At 41.1% G+C, this 22,691-nt stretch overlaps 1 protein-coding gene across 2 annotated transcripts in view; it reads left to right on the forward strand.

Annotated features, from left to right (window-relative positions):
- Positions 1–22,691, forward strand: part of LOC134624915 (SH3 and multiple ankyrin repeat domains protein 2-like) — a 299,782-nt gene that overhangs the window by 107,187 nt on the left and 169,904 nt on the right. For both annotated transcript variants that reach the window (XM_063470103.1, XM_063470113.1), the window contains exons 5-8: positions 482–590; positions 10,497–10,648; positions 11,457–11,624; positions 15,164–15,280. In XM_063470103.1, coding sequence (XP_063326173.1) covers positions 482–590; positions 10,497–10,648; positions 11,457–11,624; positions 15,164–15,280 — 546 coding nt within the window. The remainder of the gene's footprint in view (positions 1–481; positions 591–10,496; positions 10,649–11,456; positions 11,625–15,163; positions 15,281–22,691) is intronic.

Genomic DNA, 22,691 nt, shown 5'->3' on the forward strand with positions numbered 1-22,691 from the left:
TCATTTATTCTCCTGCTTTTCTTTCCAGTCCCTTCTTATTTTGCTACCTATTGTCCTTCTCTTCTTTTGCCATCTCATTCTTCGTTCCTCATTTTACTCCTCTCCTTTGGGGAGCTGCTCTCTTATCTATTTTTATCATGTGGCCTGGAAAGAAAGCAGACAGAACAGGAAGGAGCAACCATTCCACTCTTTCCACTCGCCACACTCTCAGTCCTGTCATGTCCCCTCCTGTGTAGCCTGCTTTCAGTTTCCTTGTATTCTACCTTATATTCCTTCCATCTCCATCTGCAAGTCTCTCTCAGTTTAACAATGTATTCCTAAGCGTTTTCACTTTTCACCCTTCGTTATTCTTTATCTCAACTTCTATTTCAGTCTTTTTGCAGCTCTGAACCTCTATCCTGTCTTTCTCGCTCTCACACACCCACTACCATTTGTTCTTTCTCCTCACTGTAATAGCGCTTTGTGTTTTCTGGTTGTGTAGGCCAATCTGAGGAAGTTCATGGACCTTGTTCAGCATAATCAAGTGGACAAAGCGGCCAAGATGTTGGAAAGAGGCTTTGATCCCAACTATCACGATAGTGACACTGGCGGTAAGGCAACATGCTGCTCATAAGCACAGACAACAAACACTTCAAGTACACTAAAAGCACAATTTACAGTTTATACAAGTGCAAGTCCTGGTTTGATAATATGTATGTATACACACTGTTACTGTGAGGCGGGTCAGCAACAGCAGAGAAGCACATAATAAAAGAAACAAAACTCACCAGGTGTTATCAGAATATGTCCATTTTTTTCTTCATTTGCAAAAAAGAAAATGTAAAAACACCTACACTCATGCCCCCCCCCCCCCCCCCCGCTCACAATGCACCCGCCAACGAGATCGCGGATACAAGCGGCGGAAATGGGCTTCCTCCAAAGGGTGGCTGGCCTCTCCCTTAGAGATAAGGTGAGAAGTTCGGCCATTCGGGAGGGGATCAGAGTAGAGCCCCTGCTCCTCCACATCGAAAGGAGCCAGTTGATGTGGTTTGGGGATCTGACAAGGATGCCCCCTGGGCGCCTCCTGGGTGATGTGTTCCGGGCATGCTCCTCCGGGAGGAGGCCCCGGGGCAGACCCAGGACACGCTGAAGAGATTATATCTCTCGGCTGGTCTGGGAATGCCTCGGTGTTCCCCCAGACAAGCTGGAGGAGGTGGCTGGGGAGAGGGGAGTCTGGGCTGCTTGGGCTGCTGCCCCCGCGACCCGGCCCCAGATAAGCGAAAGAAGATGGATGGATGGATGGATGGACCTGGAGAATCCAGTTAGAAAAATGTAGAGCTGGATTTTTTTGGATTGGCTGGATTTTATTTTTGTTTTATTGTATTGAAGTTTTTAGTTTATTATCAACCCTTGCTTAAAAATCGACCATTTATTTGAAGTTTAGCCAAGATGAAGAAAAGACAGCCTATTAGAAGCAAAGGTAGTCAAAGGTTTACCATTCATGAACCTGTGGAAGGATCATTAGTGGATCTCATGGTAGCACCTAAATGAGATGTGGATTTTTGGATGTTAGCGTCTGCTCTCCCTCGCTCTTACCAGGACATCTGTGTAAATCTCCCAAAGTGAGCAAGTATGCTTCCACAACGACCTCTCGTTGGCCCTTTTACAACCTTCTGCAGACTGTGGACGGGCATGAGTCAGTTAAAAGAGTCAGTCCCCAAGTATGCCCACACCTTTTTTGCCTTTATTTTCGACTTCGATTATATTTAAAAAGTTAAAAATAAAAAAGCCCATGTAATCTTCAGTTTAATGATCTTCAAGTTCCTCATTTTGTGTGCTAATTTTATACCAAATTAGAAGCATCTTATCTAAAAGATACTGAAAACCTCGTCCATGCATTTCTTACTTTAGGCTGGTCAAAGTGTACTTCCTTATAATCAGGTTGTCCTAAAAGCTCCCTGAAAGCATACACGAGGAGAATTTAATTTAGAATTAAGATCGGAGTGATCAGATTCCATCATATCTGAAGCCCCCACAGGAACATATTATCCAAACGGAAAAGTGTGGTTAAAAGAGTTTACATAAGCAGAATGAGAGGCAAAGTCCCATGGAACCAGCTCCCAGTTTGGTTTCAAGACACAGAGACCTCGTATAAATTTAAGAACTTTTCTCTTTGCTAAATGTCAAGAGTTGAATCAGGTGATCCTGAACTGCCTCTTTGTTAAACTGCTGGAGGTTCGGGCTGTTGAAGTGCTAACCATTACACCGTGAGCCTTTTTTTCTCCACTCACCCTTTTACTCTAATTAATTGCAATATTGTATGTCATTAACCAACCCTTCCTGAGCCTAGTTGTTCTGTTGAACTGGTTCTTGCTTGCTCATACAGTATTATTTGTGAATCATTCTCTGTAATGTTGTAGTTTCTTACAATGAAATGGTCTTGAGATAACTGTTGTTGTAAAATGTTGTTGAAGAAATGTATTAAAATTTAGCTAAATGGGAGGAGATGCCAGAGCCAAAAAAGTATCGATTTGTGTAAGATGACATATGTGGTCCACCAAGGACGAAAGCCCTTTATTGGAAAAAAAAAGGTAACACCAAAGCCAAGGGGCCTACTTCCAGTCCCATCATGACCAGAGGCTGCTCCATGCACAGGATTAAGTGACTTGTAGTTATAGGATTACTAGTAGGGAATGCAGATTAATGAGCAACAAGAAACAAAAGGGCATCCTTTCCAGAAGCAACAGTTAGATGCAATAGGTTCTGAAGGTATTTGTGAGTTGAATTTTTGAATGGCTGTCAAGGCACTAAGTTGCACTCTAAATTAGAAATGGTACATTTAAAAATCTGTGAGGATGGAGGGGAATGAAGGCTTTGTTTTTAAGAACTCACATGTATGTTGGGGACACTGCATTTAAATATATATATATATATATATGTATGTATATATATATATATATATATATATATATATATATATATATATATATATATATATATGTAATTTTTATGGCATAAAGAAGAAGCCATTCAATTCTGCTGAACTCAAAAAAGAAAGTGAGAAAAGCTTTGAACTGACCCTTCAAGACAAGCTAGAGTGCCTTGTGAAAGTATTCTATAATTAAACCGAGATAACAGAGCTGTTTGGTCTTGGTGCCAAATATAAAAGGAGCCACTAAATACCAAACATGTGCACTGCTTCAGAAACCTGCTGAAGTGGAGGACACTGCCCTGTGGGCAGCAGTGAAGGATTTTGTTTGTTCCAGGTGTGAACATGTGAGTGGTGTATAGAAATTCCCTTAAGGAAAATGTGGGTTAGGTCTGCCTGCTCCATCCTGGGCGAATAGAGTTATCCCAGCCAGAGGCATGGCTCTGTGTCTTTGGAGCCACACATGGAGGGTGGGCAGCTACTACCCAGCTAATGAGTTATGTCCTAACGTCAGTGTGTACTCAACACACAAATGTTCCATAAAATCAAAGTGAGCAGGTGTTTCATGCTACACTAGGCTAGGATGATAGTTAGGAGTCCTCACAGGACCACTTGGAAGCAGTCTGAGGAGGCTAACACCCCGCAAGTACAACAACATATAATCTCCAAGCATCCACTACACCACTCTGTTGTTCACTCAACTTAATTTGCTGTGGAACTTCTTCTTCCGCTTAACATCATTTGTGTTCTCTGTTAAACAGAAGAGAAATCTATCAGGAGCAACACAGGCATATTTTTTAAACAGGAGCTTCAAAAGACCAAAACGAAATACACACGCAATATTCGTTTGTTATATAACAGGAAGCACATGCACGCTGTCTGTGGTTGTCCAGAAACATTTTGCCTGCTGATTATGAAAACAGAAAAATATGGAACAGGGTAAGACGTGTTCAGGGAAAATAGGAAATGAAGGACATGTCAAATACATCATGTACATCTGGGGTTTCCTATGATTCTGAAAGGTTGTGCTTATCTATTTATTTTTATTGATGATATATTCTTAAAATATGGCAAGGCCTTTATATACCTTAACTGCAGATGGTAACGGACCTAAAACTGAAATAAAGTTGCATTAGAGGTATGCGTCCATTTCATTATTCATTATTCCTCTGTGAGTGGTCATGTTCATTTACCAAAGGCTTGCTCCGTGAGACACCACTCAAGGGTTCTCAGAAAAATCACTTTTTGCCAGGGGAGCCTGCTCGATTGGAGCTGTTGTGCGCCAAGGTTGAGATCGGCGTGCTTGCCAGACCGGCCTCACCTCCACCAGAGGCCGGTGCACGCCGGACATCTGCCCAGCCGCCCGTGAGCAGGGGCTCACAACCGTGCTGCAGGGTTGTGCCGGCTCGCCAGGTGGCTGGCCTCCGGACCAGCATCGCCACCGCCACTGGAGGCATGGGCAGCCTCCGGAAGAGACACGGTCCTGTCGCCGGGTTGGAAACCGGTTGGGGGGAGTAGGTTCGGCCGGATGGCTCCCTGGCCTCAATCAGGCGATGGATGGTGTGTGGTGAGGCGTGGTCGGCGATGCCGTGCGGACGCACCTGCACGGCATCTGCATCACGCCCGCTGTGGTAAAACACGGGGGAGCAGGGGTTGTGTGTTGTAAGTTGTGGTGTGATGTACGGCTGGCAGCTTAAGAGCTGCAGCCGATGACAATAAATGGCTCTAAATGGTGATCTGTGGTCCCGCCGTGCCTTACTCACACCACAACGGCATTGACAAAAAACTCTCAAAGCTTTTACTAAAAAAAAAAAAAAAACAACAAGGAGGAAGAGGAGACATTTACACTGAGATCTAAGCTTCTGGAGGACATGTATTACTATGGCACCGAGAATCACTCATGGTTCAGCTGTACTTGCCCCTGAGAGGACGCTAATCAGACAGTGAGGACTTAAGAAGAACAGTCTGTGAGGAAGAAACCTCAAGCTGCTCTTTTTTGTAATAATAATAATAATAATACATTTTATTTGAGGGCGCCTTTCAGAAACCCAAGGTCACCTTACAAAAAACACAATTAATAAAAGGAACAGTAGTCATAAAATACATAAAATAAGTTAAAATTACAAAACAGAGCATGACAACAGATAAAATCAGCATTAAAGCGAATAAGCCAGTTTAAAAAGATGTGTTTTGAGCTGTGACTTAAATACGGAGAGGGAGTCAATATTTCTTAGTGCAGGAGGAAGAGAGTTCCAGAGCCAGGGAGCAGAGCGACTGAAAGCTCTGTTCCCCATAGTAATAAGGTGTGAGGACGGAACAGTAAGTTGAATAGCAGATGATGATCTGAGAGGGCGGGAAACAGTGGTGATATGGAGCAGGTCACACAAATATGAAGGAGCAGATTTATGGATACACTTGTATGTAAGAAGTAAGATTTTAAAATTTATCCTGGCTTCTATGGGGAACCAGTGAAGCTGCTGAAGAACTGGGGTAATATGAGCACTTAACGGAGTACGGGTTATGACCCGAGCTGCAGAATTTTGAAGAAGTTGGAGTTTGTGAAGGGACCGTTTGGGGAGACCAAATAGAAGGGAATTACAGTAATCAATACGGGATGTAATAAGACTATGGACAAGGATGGCAGCAGCATGGGGGGTAAGGAAGGGACGGAGTCGGTTAATATTACGTAAATGAAAGTAAGCAGACCGGGTTATGTAATTAATGTGAGACTGGAATGAAAGAGTATTATCAAGTATGACACCCAAACTCTTAACCTGAGGGGAGGGAAGGGTGGGAGAATTTTCAATGTTAATGGAAAAACTGTGGGATTTGGTTAAGATAGAGGCTGTGCCAACAAGTAAAACTTCAGTTTTATTACTGTTAAGTTTGAGAAAATTGGAGGAGAACCAGGATCTAATTTCAATAAGACAGTCTGAGAGGGAGGTAGGTGGGAGGGATGAATTGGGTTTAAAAGAAAGGTAGAGCTGAGTGTCATCGGCATAACAGTGAAAATTTATATTATATTTTCGGAATATATAACCAAGAGGGAGCATATAAATAATGAATAAAAGAGGCCCTAATACTGAACCCTGGGGCACACCAGCAGAAACAGGAATGGGATTTAAATTGGATAAACTGAGTGCGGTCTGAGAGATATGAGGTAAACCAGGCAAGGGGGGTATGACTAATACCAATGGAAGCTAACCGGTTCAGGAGAATATTGTGAGAAATGGTATCAAATGCGGCACTAAGATCAAGAAGGATGAGAATGGATAGGAGACCAGAATCAGCTGCCATCAGAAGGTCATTGGTAATTCTTAACAGAGCAGTTTCTGTGCTATGATTGGGGCGGAAACCAGATTGAAATTGTTCATAGAGATTATGGTCATTGAGATGTAAATGAAGCTGGGCGGCGACAACTTTTTCAAGAATTTTTGAAATAAAGGGGAGATTTGATATAGGGCGAAGATTATCAAAGTTATTGGGGTCTGCACCAGGCTTTTTGAGAATTGGGATAACAGAAGCCTTTTTCAGTGCAAAAACAAAAGAAAGCAGAAGACCCTTTTGTAAGGAGGGATTACGTCTGTCGACCTTATTGTTGTTCAACCCCCCACAAAAAACCTGCATCCAATCATTTGGTAAGCACTAATTTAAGTGCTGTTGACTCACCTGATTGTTAAGGATGACAGTTATGTTTATTTATGTCCACTTAATGTCCAGTGCTGAAGAGCTTAACATGGTCAGTATTGAGTGGACAGACTGGCCATAAAAAATGTGGTCTACCAAGGCAAATAAAGATGGAGTGAAGAGCAGAAGAGGTTATTAGGTAGAGAATTGAGGTTATCATATTGGGCTTTGAAAGCTATTGGGCGCTATTGTTAAATGAATGTCTTGCTGCTTAGAGGAAGAGGCGTCTCTGGTGTTCAGGACTCAGCTCGTACCAGCTATTGATTACAACCAGTGAGCAAAATCTCCACGTGATCGCCGAAACAAAATAAAATCACTCGTCTTCGTCTAGCTCCCCATGTCTGCACTGTCAGCACAGTAGGACAAATCAAGCCTCATTTCCATCCCTTCAGAAGCTGCCACTTACCCACTTGGTGCCATTCATTTTGATACAAGACGAGAAATAGCTTCCCCACTCTCAAAATGTGCTCATGACTCTTTTGTCACAACAAACATAGCGACTGAATTTTTGGTCGCTCTTATCCAGTTTCACTACACTGGGCTCTGCTCTGCCACAACAATATTTCTCACATGTGACATTTTTACAAGAATGAAAAACTAAACTTGCACAAGTGTGCAGGAGACATTATTATCTCTCAATATAATAAGGTAACTGAAAGAACTGCTGCTGGCTGGAATGAAATCATTTATTTTGACATAACTACAGAAAAATCATACATGGTTTCTTTTCCATAGATGATTTCTGTGTCAGTTTAGAAATGATTGAGCATGAGTGTTTGATATATCATCAAACTGGGTCAGAGCTGTTGCTAAAGTGTCTTATTTTGATGACCTAATTGAGAAACATTCGGCGATGTTTTAATCACCTCAAAGTTTATCCCTTACTATTCTAATTAGTTTTGACAGACAACTGACCTGTTTTTATCGGCCCGCTTCATGTCAGTTTAAATGAGGTAACAACCTGAACCTCGACTGTAAGCGCTGAAAGGAAACCTTGTAAGACCCCACTTGAATTATGGAATGGTGAAAAAAGCAATATGAAAATTTACAAACACCCAAATGTTGCATCAGAAAGTATACATGAAAGCACTCTCATTGAAATTAAGATTGTGCTTTCTGAAGCACTTATATATTTACCTCATTTTAGTATGTAAAGTATAGGTCCATTCAAACTTGTATATCCACCAGTTTACTACAGTCAAGTGTTATTTGTACTAAGAGTGAGTCTAATAGAAGCCAAATGCACGAGACCATCACAAAACACATCTTGTTAAAATGCACCGTGCAGCTGGAAGTCAGTTTTGGATTTATTAAGGACAAAAATGAGCCAAGCAGAAACTGATGCACATTTTTATTTATTCCAGCATCTTTGTACTCTGCACCATTGTCATGTTGATGTCATGTTGTCAATCGTGTCTATCGTCTACTCTGTTACGTAGCTTGAGAACAAAGAAATAGCTAAAGCTCAGTTCCTTGTATTTGTACAAATACTTGGTCAATCCGGTCTTTAAGGCTACGTTCACACTGCAGGTCTTAATGCTCAATTCCGATTTTTTGATCAAATCCGATTTTTTTGTCTGCTTGTTCACACTACAAATAAAATCCGACAGCAAACGCTCTCCAGTGTGAACGCTCAAAGCGGCCCGCATGCGCACAAGAAGATGTCACACACAACGCGCTCTGTTTAGACAAAGAGCAAACAATATTGTTTGACTGATGGCCCTTAATATAAAGACTTCGGACTTTACATTTCCCAATTTTTGCTTTAAGTTACTTTGTTATTTACATAATAATGTAGATAACCTAATAATTATCATTATTGCTGTTTTAGAGGAGCGGTGCTTCAAAGGATAGTTGCAGATTTCGGTCAGAATCTGCAGATTATATAGTACAAATAAAATGTTCACGTTTCTCCAACGTTGTCTTCCCAACAGTTTCACTAACATGTACACTGGATGGCCAGGAAGCGTTCACGAGAAGCGGGCGCTTCTCCGGCGCTGATAACTGGCGTCTGTCTCGTGTCAGTGACGTAAAAGACGGATTTAATGCGACATGACCGTTCAAACAGCAGTCGCTTTCTAAAACATCGGATATGTATCGGATTCAGTACCACATACGAAAGTGACCCAGATCAGATTTGAAAATATCGGATTTGTGCCGTTCACACTGTCATACCATGATCGGATATGGGTCACATAGGGTCAAAAAAATCGGATTTGATGCGCTTTTGCCTGCAGTGTGAACGTAGCCTAAGTGATGACGTGATGAATCCTGCTTCCGGGTCCAAACTACTCTGCGTTTGTTAAGACTGTTGTGTTTCTAACATGTTTAAGTGCTTTGTATCTTGTTCTATTTAATCTGAACAAGCCCTTAAAAACAGTCAATGATCACTATCACTGCCCTCAGTTTTTGTCATCACTGTTCATTTTAAAGCTCCGTTTTTAAACCCTTATGATGTAACTACAGCCCAGCCCATGCAGCAGTATATTAATGACTAACCTCATATTGTGGATGGATTATCTCAGTTGTTCTCCTGACTGAAGTTTGGTGCGTTTACAGCATCCTGCCATGCGATTGCATTTGTCCCTAACCATCAGGAACCCTCACATTAACTTTCATCGAGTGGAAAAAAGTTAGCGTTCATGCTCCAGCTTCACTGTGTTTATGTTATGCTAACATAGCTGTGTCGCTAGCCACACATAGCACATCATTATATACCAGCTAGTCCAACTTCAGTAACCCTACAAACGTCACTGCTGTTTAGTTTTCTGTCTTCATTTTTGTTGGAAGTGATAGCAGAGCTGTACATTTGAATTCTTTCAGAAACCTCTCAGTCAGAACATGCTATATCATGTTTAGGTGGAAACTAGCGAGCTAACTTCCTGTTAACTTCTAACTCTGTTAAATGTAATAAATCCTGTTTTCATGGATGCCTGGATGTTAAACTTCATTGTTACACCTGGTAAAGCAGCAACGCTGATCATTTTATTAAAGATGAAAGAATTTAGACAGTTTTTAACTCTCAGTGATGCTGCAGTGTTCGTTTGACCTGACGTGGAGTTTGGACCCAGAAACGGCTAATGACGTCAGACTTAAAGACTGGATACAGCTTATTTTGATTCCAATTCTTTATCATCAAAACCATTAGTGGAAAAACCTGCCTGAAACCGAGTACTGTTCTAAAGCAGTGTGAAACCTGAGCTTCACTGACCTTATTATTTGAAACATCATTTTATAAGTTTTGGAACATAAGGAATAGCATAACAGATCCACTTTAAAGAACTGTAGTTGAAGTTGCAAAAAGGTACAAAAGGTAGTTTTGTACCCCTGACTTATGCCACTATAATGGCATAATGTGCTTATTAGCTTGTCATTTACTCACTAGAGCTGCTAAATCTAAATATTTCTTAGCCGTGAGCAAAGCGTACTATATATTCAGTTGTTGGCTGCAGTAATACCATCTGAGGAATCAAATCTTTGATTGCTTATTTTTTTAATGGCAGTGTCACCACAACTACAGGAAATCCTTATTGTTAGCATATAATGCTGCTAGGGTGGCTAATGCCAACGTTAGCTTTGACCTGATGACCAGAGCTAGAGTGCAGAGTATACAGAAGAAGAATATTGTTTGATCAGTGCATTTTGGTTCGTGGCTTTCATTGGGTTCATCAACAGGAGATTTCACTTTACAATGCCTGCTTATACCACTTAACAAGTGCTAATTTACTCAGGTGTTCTGAAGTGTTAAAGTAAAAGCAAATCTTAAAATGTGGTTTGAATGACACATGCTGTCCCCTGAGTTTTCAGTCTGCACTTTCCTTTTCTTCACCCTCTCTCCTTTCCAGACAGAATTTCAGTCATTAAAATATTTATTTATTATTGTTATTTCTTGTTTTTCTAGAAAGCCCATTGACATTTGCAGCTCACCTGGACAATGCGGGCGAGATCATAAAGGTGCTGAAGAATGGAGGAGCTCATTTGGACTTCAGGGCAAAAGATGGCATGACTGCTCTTCACAAAGCTGCAAGGTCGAAGAACCAGTTTATACTCATGGTAAAGGCTCCTCTCCTTTCATTTGTTTAGCACTTGCTTACTTGTGCATTGCTGGCTTTCTTTGTGTTAGAAGCCCAATGAAAGTCTGACAGCTGATAGATCATGCTCGAAGATGTTTTGCTGCAACGTAACTGACATGCACTCTTAATGCATGCAGACTTGTCATTTCACAGCATGTTGAGCTGATTAAGGGATGATGCCTCTAACTGTACTTGTACTCGTGAAGTGAACGCTATAGGTGAGTGTAGACAAGACTTCTGCAAGAGAAACAAAATGTGTTTTATCTTTGAAATCTCACAATGGACAGACAGTTTCATAATGATGTGTGTGTGCGTCTGTGTCTGTGTGTGTAATGTGCACATGCATCAGCTTTTATTTCAGCTTTTAACAGCTTTGAGTCTGTAAAAATATTTTGATTATAAATTTATGTAAATGTTAAAGAAACTTGGTTCCAGAAAACTGTTTTAGTGACTCCTGTGACTTTAGGTGAACTGAAATATCACTCACATTTGCACACAACACGTGTGCAGGTTTGCGAGCTCTTTGCAAACCTGCATTATTTGTCATCTGCATGAATATATTCCAGAACTATACCTTGCAGTCACTGAGTTGACCAACGACTCCAATCTACATTAAAGTATTAATAAGTGAAATGTGAGGCCTGTCTGACAGCTTGGCCAAAACTGGGTCATGCCACAGGAAGATGATCCCAAGTATGCTAGGTGGAAAAAGAAAGAATCACAGCTTATCTGCTTTATACTAATGTAGCAGCTACCTGTCTAACTTTATCTTACCTGTCCATCCTTAGACGCTGCTAGAATTGGGAGCTTCTCCAGACTACAAGGACAGCCGGGGACTCACTCCCCTGTATCACAGTGTGGTGGTGGGTGGGGACCCAGGCTGCTGCGAGCTTCTACTGAACCACCACGCTTCTGTGTGTTGCCAAGATGAGAACGGCTGGCATGAAGTTCACCAGGTACGACCCTGTGCAAGACGTGCACCTCTAGACACGCACATAAAAATAGATTAAAAAAATTTTCCTCTGTGGTTATTTGGAACAGCTTGTATTAGTAAGGCACGCACACACATAGCCTTTCTCCGGCTGTGGGCGACTGTCTTGGCAGCTGTTACCCGTTGAAGTAGATAAAGGCATTTAAAGAGAGCCACTCTGCAGCAGTAACAAACTGTGAGCATCTCCACAAAGCGTGTGTGAGGTTGCGTTCAAGCCATCTGCTTTATCAGATTCCTTACATCTCGTTATCCTTGTGGAGCTGTCAAAAACTCTGCCCTCCCCCAACTGTCCCATTTCAGACATGATAACATTCTGCTGTCAATTAACAATTACATGTATAGGATGGCTGATGGTGGTTCAGACTGTAAAGTTTTCTGTATTAATCCATAAAATTTTGGAAAATGCCATCAAGTAACGTGACGAATACCATATGCTGGTATGTTTCATGCTAACAGGCAAACAAAGCACTGAGCGTTAGTAATGTAACAAACTTCATGGACACACAGGAATGTTATCCCTTCACTGGGCAGTAATGTCTTTATTGTATTGTTGGCTCTTGACAGATTAATTGATCTTGAAATGAATTTATTGCAGCTCAAGTATTGGTCTCTGAGAAGAAACTGTTTTATTTTATAGTTCTATCCCAAAAGAACCACTAAGAAGCCAATCATTATCTCTTCACATAAAGTTCTAGGTCATTTTTATCACATAATTTAACTTCAGCATAATAATAATAATAACACAATAATAACACAAGCCTATTGGGGAGATATTAAAGCTTTATGTTACATTTCTTCTAGACCAGTTCTTGGTACTTGGCAGAGAAATGCTTTTTTGATAGTTATTTTGAAGCATTCTTTGAATAACTTTTATTTGTCCAAGTTGCATTAAAACAATGATCAGTCAGTTAAACAGTTAAAAGTTTTCCTCGATTCATCCCAGAATAAGAAAGAATAAAAAGAAGAATAAAAAAACTCCCCTTTCCCCTGAGAACTAATGTTTATATCACCATCTTTTGAATTTGACAGATAGATTTCAAGTAGGTTATCTTTGAAAGGGTCTGTGTTGGCCGTGCTCATCCTAAGAGCCAGCTCCAGGAGTGCCTCCAGTCCTGGAGGAACGATGCCATCAGGTCCATCAGGAAGTAGGGTTTGATTGTTCTTAGACGTGAGACCGGCTCCTTCCCTTCCATTGGAAGAGAAGCACCTTGTTGGCGTAGTTGGAAGCTTTCTCTACCTGCTCCACGTAGGCGCTCACCTTCAGGGTGTACAGTATGGTGGCCCGGTGGTTAGTACTGTTGCCTCACAGCAAAAAGCTCCTGACTTTGACTCTACCATCTCTACCTTTCTGTGTGAAGTTTCCATGAGTTCTCTCTGGGTACTCCAGCTTCCTCCCACAGTCCAGAGGGTCAAAGTACAGGGACTGACATTCATATGGAAATAGATTCAGGATTGAAGTGACCATCACCCGCCTTCTGCACATGGATGACATCAATCTGTATGCCAGGAGTGGGCAAGACATCAACTCACTGATCCATGAGCATTGGCCAAATGGTTGCAAATACAGGGAAAGTGATCTGGACTGAATATATGGAGATACCAGAAGGCAGGATAGTGGACAAAGAGAACAGTTATAAGTAGCTGAGTGTCCTACAGACCAATGGGAAGCATGATGAAGATGGAAAGTCAGCCATAGCCAAATACCCACAAAAGCTAAGATAGATGCCAAGAAGGAAGCTCAAACAATAGGATCTCCCCCCAAGATAAGCTGCTCAAAGTGTACCTCACACAGCTGAAGACAAACTGTGATGTGAAATAGAAGTGGGAAGCACAGAGACCCTGATCATGGCAGCATGAGAACAGGCCCCAAGCACCAGATCCGGAGAGGCAGGAGTCTGCCTATAGTCTGTCTCTAAGTGCATGGAGGCAACTGTTGTTGTAAGTTGGTGCTAAATAAAAGAAATTGAATTGAATTACCACAGCTGACAGACCCAAGTTCAGGCTGCGCAAAGGTGCCACAGAGAGTATTCAGCAAATAGTAGTAGGATGTAATCTGCCTCTCAACGTCCACTGGGAGGAACAATCAAGTGGATGCAAAAGTGCACCGGAACATCTGCGGCACATGTGGATTAGGATATCCCCAATTCCTGATAGGAGACACCACCAAAGATGGTTGAGAACAGCAGGGCTAAGATCCTGTGGGACCCCAGACAGAAGAGGAGCTGCTGGCAAACCAGTCAAACACAGTGGCAGCTGACAAGGAGCAGAAGACAGAATTTGGAATAGATGTGACAACCCAGCAGACATTACACAGCAACATCAGAAGGAGGAAGCACAAGAAAAAAGTCAAGTGCCAGGAGCTGAAGTAACATCAGGAGCAGATGTGGAAGGTAAAGTCCAAAGTGGTTCCAGTGGTAATACGAGTGTTTTTGAGTCATAACCCCCAAACTGGAAGAGTGGCTCCAGCCTATTGCAGGCACAGTATCAGAGATGTGTGTGTGTGTGTGTGTGTGTGTGTGTGTGTGTGTGTGTGTGTGTGTGTGTGTGTGTGTGTGTGTGTGTGTGTCATTTGGGTTATCTGCAGCTGCAGCAGTGATATAAAACTGGTCATTCTGAATAAGGCCATTCTACATAATGACTCCTTTAGGTAATATAAGTGTGTTGTGATAGTAAAACTTATAATATTAGGATTCTTCACTTAGCAAAACATTTAATACAGAAAAATGTTTATGGTCTTGTTTAGTGCCAGATTTCATAAGAGGTCTCAGGGCTGGACATGAGTCCCCAATGCTTCCTTAGGCCATTTTCTTTATTGTATTTTTTGCTGATAAAATTGGATTTCCCATGAGTGTTGGCTCCTGTGTCAAGTCTTTATTCAAAACAAATTTGGTGAATTTTGAAACAATTTTTACCCCAAAATTCTGAACATGTGCACAGGACCACGTGCTCTAGGTTTTTCAATATTATATGTTACAAAAACGACAAAAAGATGAGCCCAGTGAAAGGGTTTCGATGCGTGATACTGAATACTGTAATAATGAATTTCTTTTCACTGTAACATGCTTTAGTTGATGAGCAGTTATTGTCCTTCTCCTCTGACAGACCCATTGGTCTCTCAAAGAAGCTCCAGAGTAAATAGGCCATTTCACAATAAGCTCTTCCTCACACAATAACTGGCACCCGTCACTATAACTCCCAACTTCACTGATATTGACGAGGAAATTGGTTCATGAGCGCAGTAACTTCCTCCTCAGTCTGTTTTTTAACACCAGATGGCTTCATTTGTACATTCTGTTGCATTTTGATTTGCTATCAGATTTATTTAAGCCTTCCTCCTCTCATCCTATCCTTCCATCTTTTCATGACTGGGTTCAAACTGAGGGTACAGCTGCGTCTCATTTTGATGTTATCTCCTTTGCAGCACACTGACATCTAGTGTTGGAGGCATTTTACTGCAACTTCTCTCGAGTGGAAGCGTCAATTGACTTTTTTGTGTATGTGCAGGCTTGCCGTCATGGCCATGTGCAGCACCTGGAGCATCTGTTGTTCTATGGAGCAGACATGAGCGCCCAGAATGCCTCGGGAAATACTGCTCTACACATCTGTGCCCTATACAACCAGGTGAGCCGTGGGCGATTACATATGTTGACAGTTCATGAACTGGAGCACCATTAGGGTTAATGTAGATATAATATTGATTTCTTATTCAAATCCATTTTCAGGGTATTTTTTTGGCATTTTAACATTTTTGCTGCTCTGAGTGTCTTATTCATCCGTGCAGGCACACAGTGCCGTAAAAACATATTTGCCCCGTTCCTGATTTTTAATATTAGTCAGAGATAACCTGTGCAAATACAAAATTCAGCTGTGAAACGATGATTTCATTTATTAAGGGAAAAAACTTTCCAAACCTCTTTCCCTGTGTGAAAAAGTAACACATCAGGTGTGACTCACTCACAGACAGTATGCTCTCATCACAGTTTCTATAACAGGCACATCAGAGACACAAGTAAATGTGTACATGCACCCTCTAGATCAGAGACAAAGTTGGGGTGAAAGAGAGAGGAATATTTAAATGCACCTATATTTAAATGCACCTAAATGCTGCAAAATTTGCGGCATTTGCAAATTTGCAAAAATTTGCAGCTAAACCATCAGTAGTCTATTTTGCATGGGTTACTTTTGCTTTATGCCTGGCGTCTCCATTTGTGTTAAATTTGTGAGTAAAAATTGTTTTTCCAGCCAAAGACGCAATCCTTTGGGATTGCATCAGGGATGGTATCTGGTGTAAAACTCTAGCATTTATACTAGAAGTAGTAGCTTCTTAATTTTGCTGTGTGCTAATAAAGACAATCATTTGAAAGTTTGAGCTTATTCTGTGTCTTATTCTCTGCTTAAAAGGTGTAGGTTAATTATTCTATATACACACATTGAGTGTGCATTTTGTGTGTTCTGTGATTGGTATAGTCCTGGTGCTGCACCTACAGCCATGGCTTATTTTGAAATCCATCTGCTATTTGGATTGGTTGATCCCACATTTTCGTGGTTTGTGAATCTGGATAACTTTCATTTTAAATATGCATTAATGTTGTGACTGTTGTGTTGTATTACATTAGTTTTGCATTACTCTGTAAGATGGCTGAGATGCATTGTCACATAATTATAAGTTAAGTGAATCAAATCTCTGTCCTAATGAGGAAAAACAAGATATTTTTGTTGAAGAACACAAAAATAAGAGCAACAAGCTCAAAACGTACTTAACAGCAAATGAACAATGAACAGCAAAGGAACAAAAATGTTGTCTACGATGCTACAAACCTGACTTCTCATTACTGCTTCTGTACCCGTTGACGTCCAAGCTCTGGCAGCTGGTTGGTCTCAACTCAGTATCACGGCAAAGGGTCTAATGCCCACCCTGTGTATGTCATGCTTTGCTTCTCATTAGCATGAGATGGGAAAGCATGCTTAAGTTGGAGTATGCTCCAGTACAAGTAGAGGGGGCTGTTTTGTTTCAAGCTAATCCCAAAGAACATGGGAAAGCATTTAGAGAGACGTCACTGAGACATTTATATGGAAATCCACCTAGCGTTATTGTTTAAATGACAAAATGACACTGACATTACTTGGTCATTAGCGACTTCTTGGCTTTAAATATTGGCTCCCCCTGCTGGTACTGCAAATTCAGTATGCATGTCCATTTTAAGTACAAATGGTTTACCAGCATGTTTATTACACGCTTTGCCGTGATACAATATTCCAGCTTTAACATCATTCTGGAATATTTGCCATGTTATGTAAGCATGCTGTCTATGCTAGTGCTTAAAAGAGTTTATATCATGTCAGCGGAAGTGGATAGTTCTATATGTCCTGGGTGTACTTTGCACCATCGTATTGTTGTCCTTTCATTTAATAAAGCTCTAAGTAATATTCATTACTGCTCAGAAGCTGCAGACAGCTCGTTTCTCCTTAACGCACACGCACTGAAGTCAGCTGATTGTAGAACAAGAAAAAAGACAAATCCACAATCAACCATTCCCCAACTCCAATGACAGGCTCATTAGATTAGTGCAACAGGAAATTTTGTTACATTGTACTTCTTATGTCTTCATAGCCTAAATTTAATGATAATCATTTCACATTTTCCAGTCTTGATGAAAAAGTTCATTTTCGAGTCTGCCAGTTCTGTGTAAGAGGTATACAGCTCTCCATTACAGGACAGTTAACACTGAAAGCTATGAAGAGGGATTAGTTTTCATTTAGCACATTTCAGATGTTTAATGATTTGCCCACCAACATATCCAGAGAATTACATGTGAATTTTGTCAGAAGTTGTACATTTATCAGTTCTAAATTGTGAGCTCCAAATAATTCTGCTACTCTGTTACAAAGAATTTTTCTTGGACCTAAACAATATGTTCTAAGCATTTAAAAAGAGTTTGTTTTCAAATGAAAGGTGACTATTTAAATCCTTTCAGCTTTTCTGTTATTTTTACAAGAGACTGTGTTCTTTATGGACAACAGCTTAAAACTCCATATCACTATATGAACCATATGCATAGTGAAGTTGTCAGTGGGGTTTGGAGTGCGGTTGTTGGGGTGGTGATGCTTGTGGTTGGATGAAGGGTTGCAGAGAACAGATGAAATTTGTACATACAGTACCTCTGTTCACTTTTGGGCAGCGGTGTCCAGTGGTGTACACATTAAGTTAATTGATCATTCTAAACTGGCCTTGGATGTGAGACAGATAAAGTGCTTTAAGTGCATAGAATAAAGTGCTGTAGTAATATAGAGTGTGGCTCTGTGGTGTGATAGTTTTCTTTATGTGCAAAAGATTTCAAGACATAATCTAGGGGGCCCAAAACCAATGTACTCTGAGTGCCAGTCCCAAACCCAGACACATGGGAAGGCATCTGGTATGAAATCAGTGCCACAGCAAACATTCATCTGCAGGGTGATGCACTGAGAAAAATGGGATATCCAAAAGAAGCTTATAAATGTATGACTGAATGTGACATGTGGTCCTAATTTGGTCTGAGCAGTCACTAAGACTAAAATTTGCTATATAATGTCGATTCTATTTCCTCATTAACTTGCTCTATAATTTGGGGGTTGGGGAATCTTTTCTTCTGTAAAACAGCCTATAATTGGATAAATAGCCAAGGTTCTCAAAGTGTGACCTGATAAGCCCCTTTTCCATTACTACCTACTCAGATCGACTTGCCATGGTTCACCATGGTTTTCAGGGTTTTTCCATTACGTCATACAACCTGGTACCAGGTATTAAAAAGTACCTGCTCGGCCGGGGTTCCGAATATGTGAACCAAAATTTTTCAAACCCAGAAACGGGGGAAATGGCCACAAAAAACAACGCCTTGATCCCAAGTCTGACGAAAAGCCACAGACCGAGCAGCAGGTATATTCTTGCCTTGATGTCCACCTTTGTTGCAGCGTTCATGTCGCATATTAATTACGTCATGGGATGCTCGGACGCAGACCAAACCTTTGTAACAATGAAAAATACATAGAGATACAAAAATACATATAGATTTCAAGAAACAGCCACCTCACTAATGGGTCAAAAACTAAAACCTATTCAAAACTTATAACGTAGGGGTGTCAAATGTTTAAGATCTTGGCCTCTTCCGTTGATCCAATTCAGGCTTGGGGGTGGGCTGGAGCCTGTCCCAGCTGCCATAGTGTGAGAGGCACAGTACACCCTGGACACGTCACCGGTCTATCACATAGGGACAGACAGCTACTCAAATTCACATGCCACACTTATGGCTAATTAAAATCACCAATTAAGCCAACCGAAGTAACTGCATGTGGACAGTTAAAAAACTTTCACACATACAGTTTTTGAAATTGAACAATTGTAGCATTATTATTGTTAGTTATTCTTGTAACATCTGGTTGAAATATAAAATCACTCTTCACTTTGTATACACTTTAACTGCTGTGCAATAATGTTTGCATTACCACGCCAGGTAATGGGGTGCATTTTATTAAAAAACTCAAAGTATTCATGTCTTCACTACAATTTTCACAATTTGCATCCATATTTAGATTTATTTATCAATGGATAAATAAATATGTCTTAAATTTTAGATTCCTCAAAGTATCCACCCTTTGCTTTGTTGACAGCACTGCAAACTCTTGGTCTTCTCTCAGTGAGCTTCATGATGCAGTCCCCTGAAATTGTTTCCCTTCACAGGTGTGCATTATCAGAGTTCAGTTGTGGAATTTCTTGCCTTCTTAATGGGGTTGGGACCATCAGTTGTGTTGTGCAGAAGTCAGGTTGGTACACAGCTGACAGCCCTATTTAAACACTGTTAGAATTCATATTATGGCAAGAACCAATCAGCGAAGTAAAGAGAAATGACAGTCCATCATTACATTTAAGAACTGAAAGTCAGTCAGTCAGTCTGGAAAATTTCTGAAACTTTGAATGTGTCTCCAAGTACAGTCACAAAAACCATCAAGAGCTACAATAATACTGGCTCGCATGAGGACCGCCCCAAGAGTCACTTCTGCTGCTGAGTTATCAGCACCTCAGATTAGAGCCCAGATAAATGCCACACAGAGTTCCAGTAGCAGACATATTTCTACATCAATGGTTCAGAGGAGACTGCGTGAATCAGGCCTTTATGACCAAATAGCTGCTAAGAAACCACGACTAAGGAAAAGCAACAAGCAGAAGAGATTTGTTTGGATTAAGAAACACGAGGAATGGACATTAGACCAGTGGAAAATCTGTGCTTTGGTCTGATGAGTCCAAATTTGAGCTCTTTGGTTCCACCCACCGTGTCTTTGTACAACACAGAAAAGGTGACCAGATGACCTCTACACCCATGGAGCCCACCGTGAAGCATAGAGGAGGAGGTGTGATGGTGTGGGGGTGCTTTGCTGGTTATACTGTTGGGGATTTATTGAAAACTGAAAGACACATTAACCAGCATGGCTAACACAGCATCCTGCAGCGACATGCCATCACATCCAGTTTGCGTTTAGTTGGACCACCATTTATTCTTCAACAGGACAATGACCCCAAACACACCTCCAGGCTGTGTGAGGGCTATTTGACCAAGAAGGAGAGTGATGGAGTGCTGCCTGGCCTCCACAGTCACCTAACCTAAACCCAATGCAGATGGTTTGGGATGAGATGGACCGCAGAGTGAAGGCAAAAGGGCCAACAAGAGCTCAGCATCTCTAGGAACTCCTTCAAGACTGTTGGAAATCCATTTCAGGTGACGGCCTCATGAGCTTCCCTTAATTAGAGCAGCAAAGCAGAAAACCAAAGCAAAGGGTGGCTATTTTGAAGAATCTAAAATATAAAACATTTCACACTTTTTTGTTTACTACATGCCTTCAGTGAGAATCTACAATGTCATGAAAATAAAGGAAAACCGTTATATGAGAAGGTGTGTCCAAACTTTTGACTTGTTGTGGTGGGGCGATCGTGGCTCAAGAGTTGGGAGTTCGCCTTGTAATCGGAAGGTTGCCGCTTCGAGCCCCGGCTTGAACAGTCTCGGTTGTTGTGTCCTTGGGCAAGACACTTCACCCGTTGCCTACTGGTGGTCCGGTGGCGCCAGTGTCCGGCAGCCTCGCCTCTGTCAGTGCGCCCCAGGGTGGCTGTGGCTACAATGTAGCTTGCCATCACCAGTGTGTGGATGACTGGATGTGTAAAGTCCTTATGGGGTCCTTAGGGACCAGTAAAGCGCTATACAAATACAGGCCATTTACCATTTGTTGTGTAGGTGTAGAAAAAAAGTGTTTGTGTGACTGGGTGAATGAGGCATGTTGTCAAGTAGAGCAGAAAAGCCCTATGTAAGTATCATACCATTTACCAACTTTGACTGCCCTAATTAGTTTTAACCTAATGGTTGCATACAGTATATGATAATTTCTCTGTTATACTGTATAAAAGGCTTTCAACTGGATAAAATAAGAAAAGAAAAGGTAGGGTACCTCTGGTGGCCGTGAATGCAACCCTGTATTTCCTGTAGTGTGCTGACGGGTACATTTCAGTATCTCACTGAACTGATTTAACTATTTTAAATGCTGTGTGCTCCTATGTGCTAATATATGCACTCCTGCTTTTGTTGCTGACTCCACCTTTTTCGGTTCTGCTGTGACTGCATACAAACTGAATACAGTGTGATTTCCTTCCCTTTTGTAGTAGTCTCTTTACAAGTTTTTTATCATGGAAATGATGTTCTGATGTTGAACTATGGGCGCCTGGTGTATCCCAGGAGTATACCGTCCTGAATCTGGTAAAATCTTAACTTTTAACTCTACATTATTTGTGACAGCAGCTGTATTAGCCACTCAGTTTGCCTTTTCTTGGGTCTTATTATCTTGAATACATTGCCAATGGTTTAGGCAGACTCTCATATACCATGTGATAAAAACGACCAATGGGACAAAAGCTTAAAAGTCCATTTCACTGTGATGGTCTACAAAACCACTGTTCTCCTCATCATTCCACATCATGTCTCAGGAGCAGAAAGACATATGGATGTAAACTGCAACTTAATAGGTTGGCTGAGGCATGCACATACACTTACTTGGATGTGAAGCCACTTCACCCCTCGTCTAAGACGTTTCTTTAGTTCTCTTGCTAGGATGATAATTGTAGTTGAATTTAACAATAATCTGAATTTCAAAAATAAGTGTGGCTGTTTTTCTGAATGGGCTTGAGCAAACCACAGTGGATGGCATGTTTCTTCATTAGTTCAGTTCAGTTCATTTTTATTTCAAACATATACATTCACCAACATTTCATAATATCATTCCATGCAGTTGTTTGAAAAGGAGTAGGCAGAAGTGTATACTTATTTAGCTTGAACATGCACACATTCTAGCTTATTTTGACTCGCTTGCACATAAATACACACATAGGCACACACGCACTGCTGTTACAAATAGCTCCCAAGAAAAGCACACAAGTGGAAAATATATTTTGAGGATTTTTTAAATGTTTATATCTTCCAAGTGCCGTGGGATTTGTACTGAGTAGCAAAAAATAGCTTGTATCTGTTGATAAGTCTAACTGAATGTGCACAGATTGGATTTCAAAGACCACTCCGCTTAAACCTATCTTTATACTCTTTATCTAAAGGTCAGCAGTGCCCTCTAACACTTGTTTGTAAAGCCAGTCATCTGAGACCATTTAACACATTGACCTTGGAGTGGGGCCAGTTAAGCAGAGAAGTACTGCTTTGAATAAAAAGCAGCCCACTGATTTATTTGTATCAAAGCAACCAATCACCTCTTTACCAAAGGAAACAGATATGACATTGATCTGCAAATGAGAAACTAAATGTTCTTATTTCCAGTCAGTAATGTTTTAGTCTCTCTTTACCTGTGGATTTATTCTGTGAAAAACTTTGGAACCTTTTGACTTCTGAGGCACAGTGAGGTGAACTGGGTCTATTTAGAAGACTGTTTGATGAGATGATAATTTTTTACACCACCCTTGTTTTGAGGGGAAAACAGGGGTGGATGAAACCATCTTCTGGTTGGTCAAAGT

The sequence above is a fragment of the Pelmatolapia mariae genome, linkage group LG1 (genome assembly GCF_036321145.2).
Source record: "Pelmatolapia mariae isolate MD_Pm_ZW linkage group LG1, Pm_UMD_F_2, whole genome shotgun sequence".
Classification (NCBI taxonomy): Eukaryota; Metazoa; Chordata; class Actinopteri; order Cichliformes; family Cichlidae; genus Pelmatolapia; species Pelmatolapia mariae.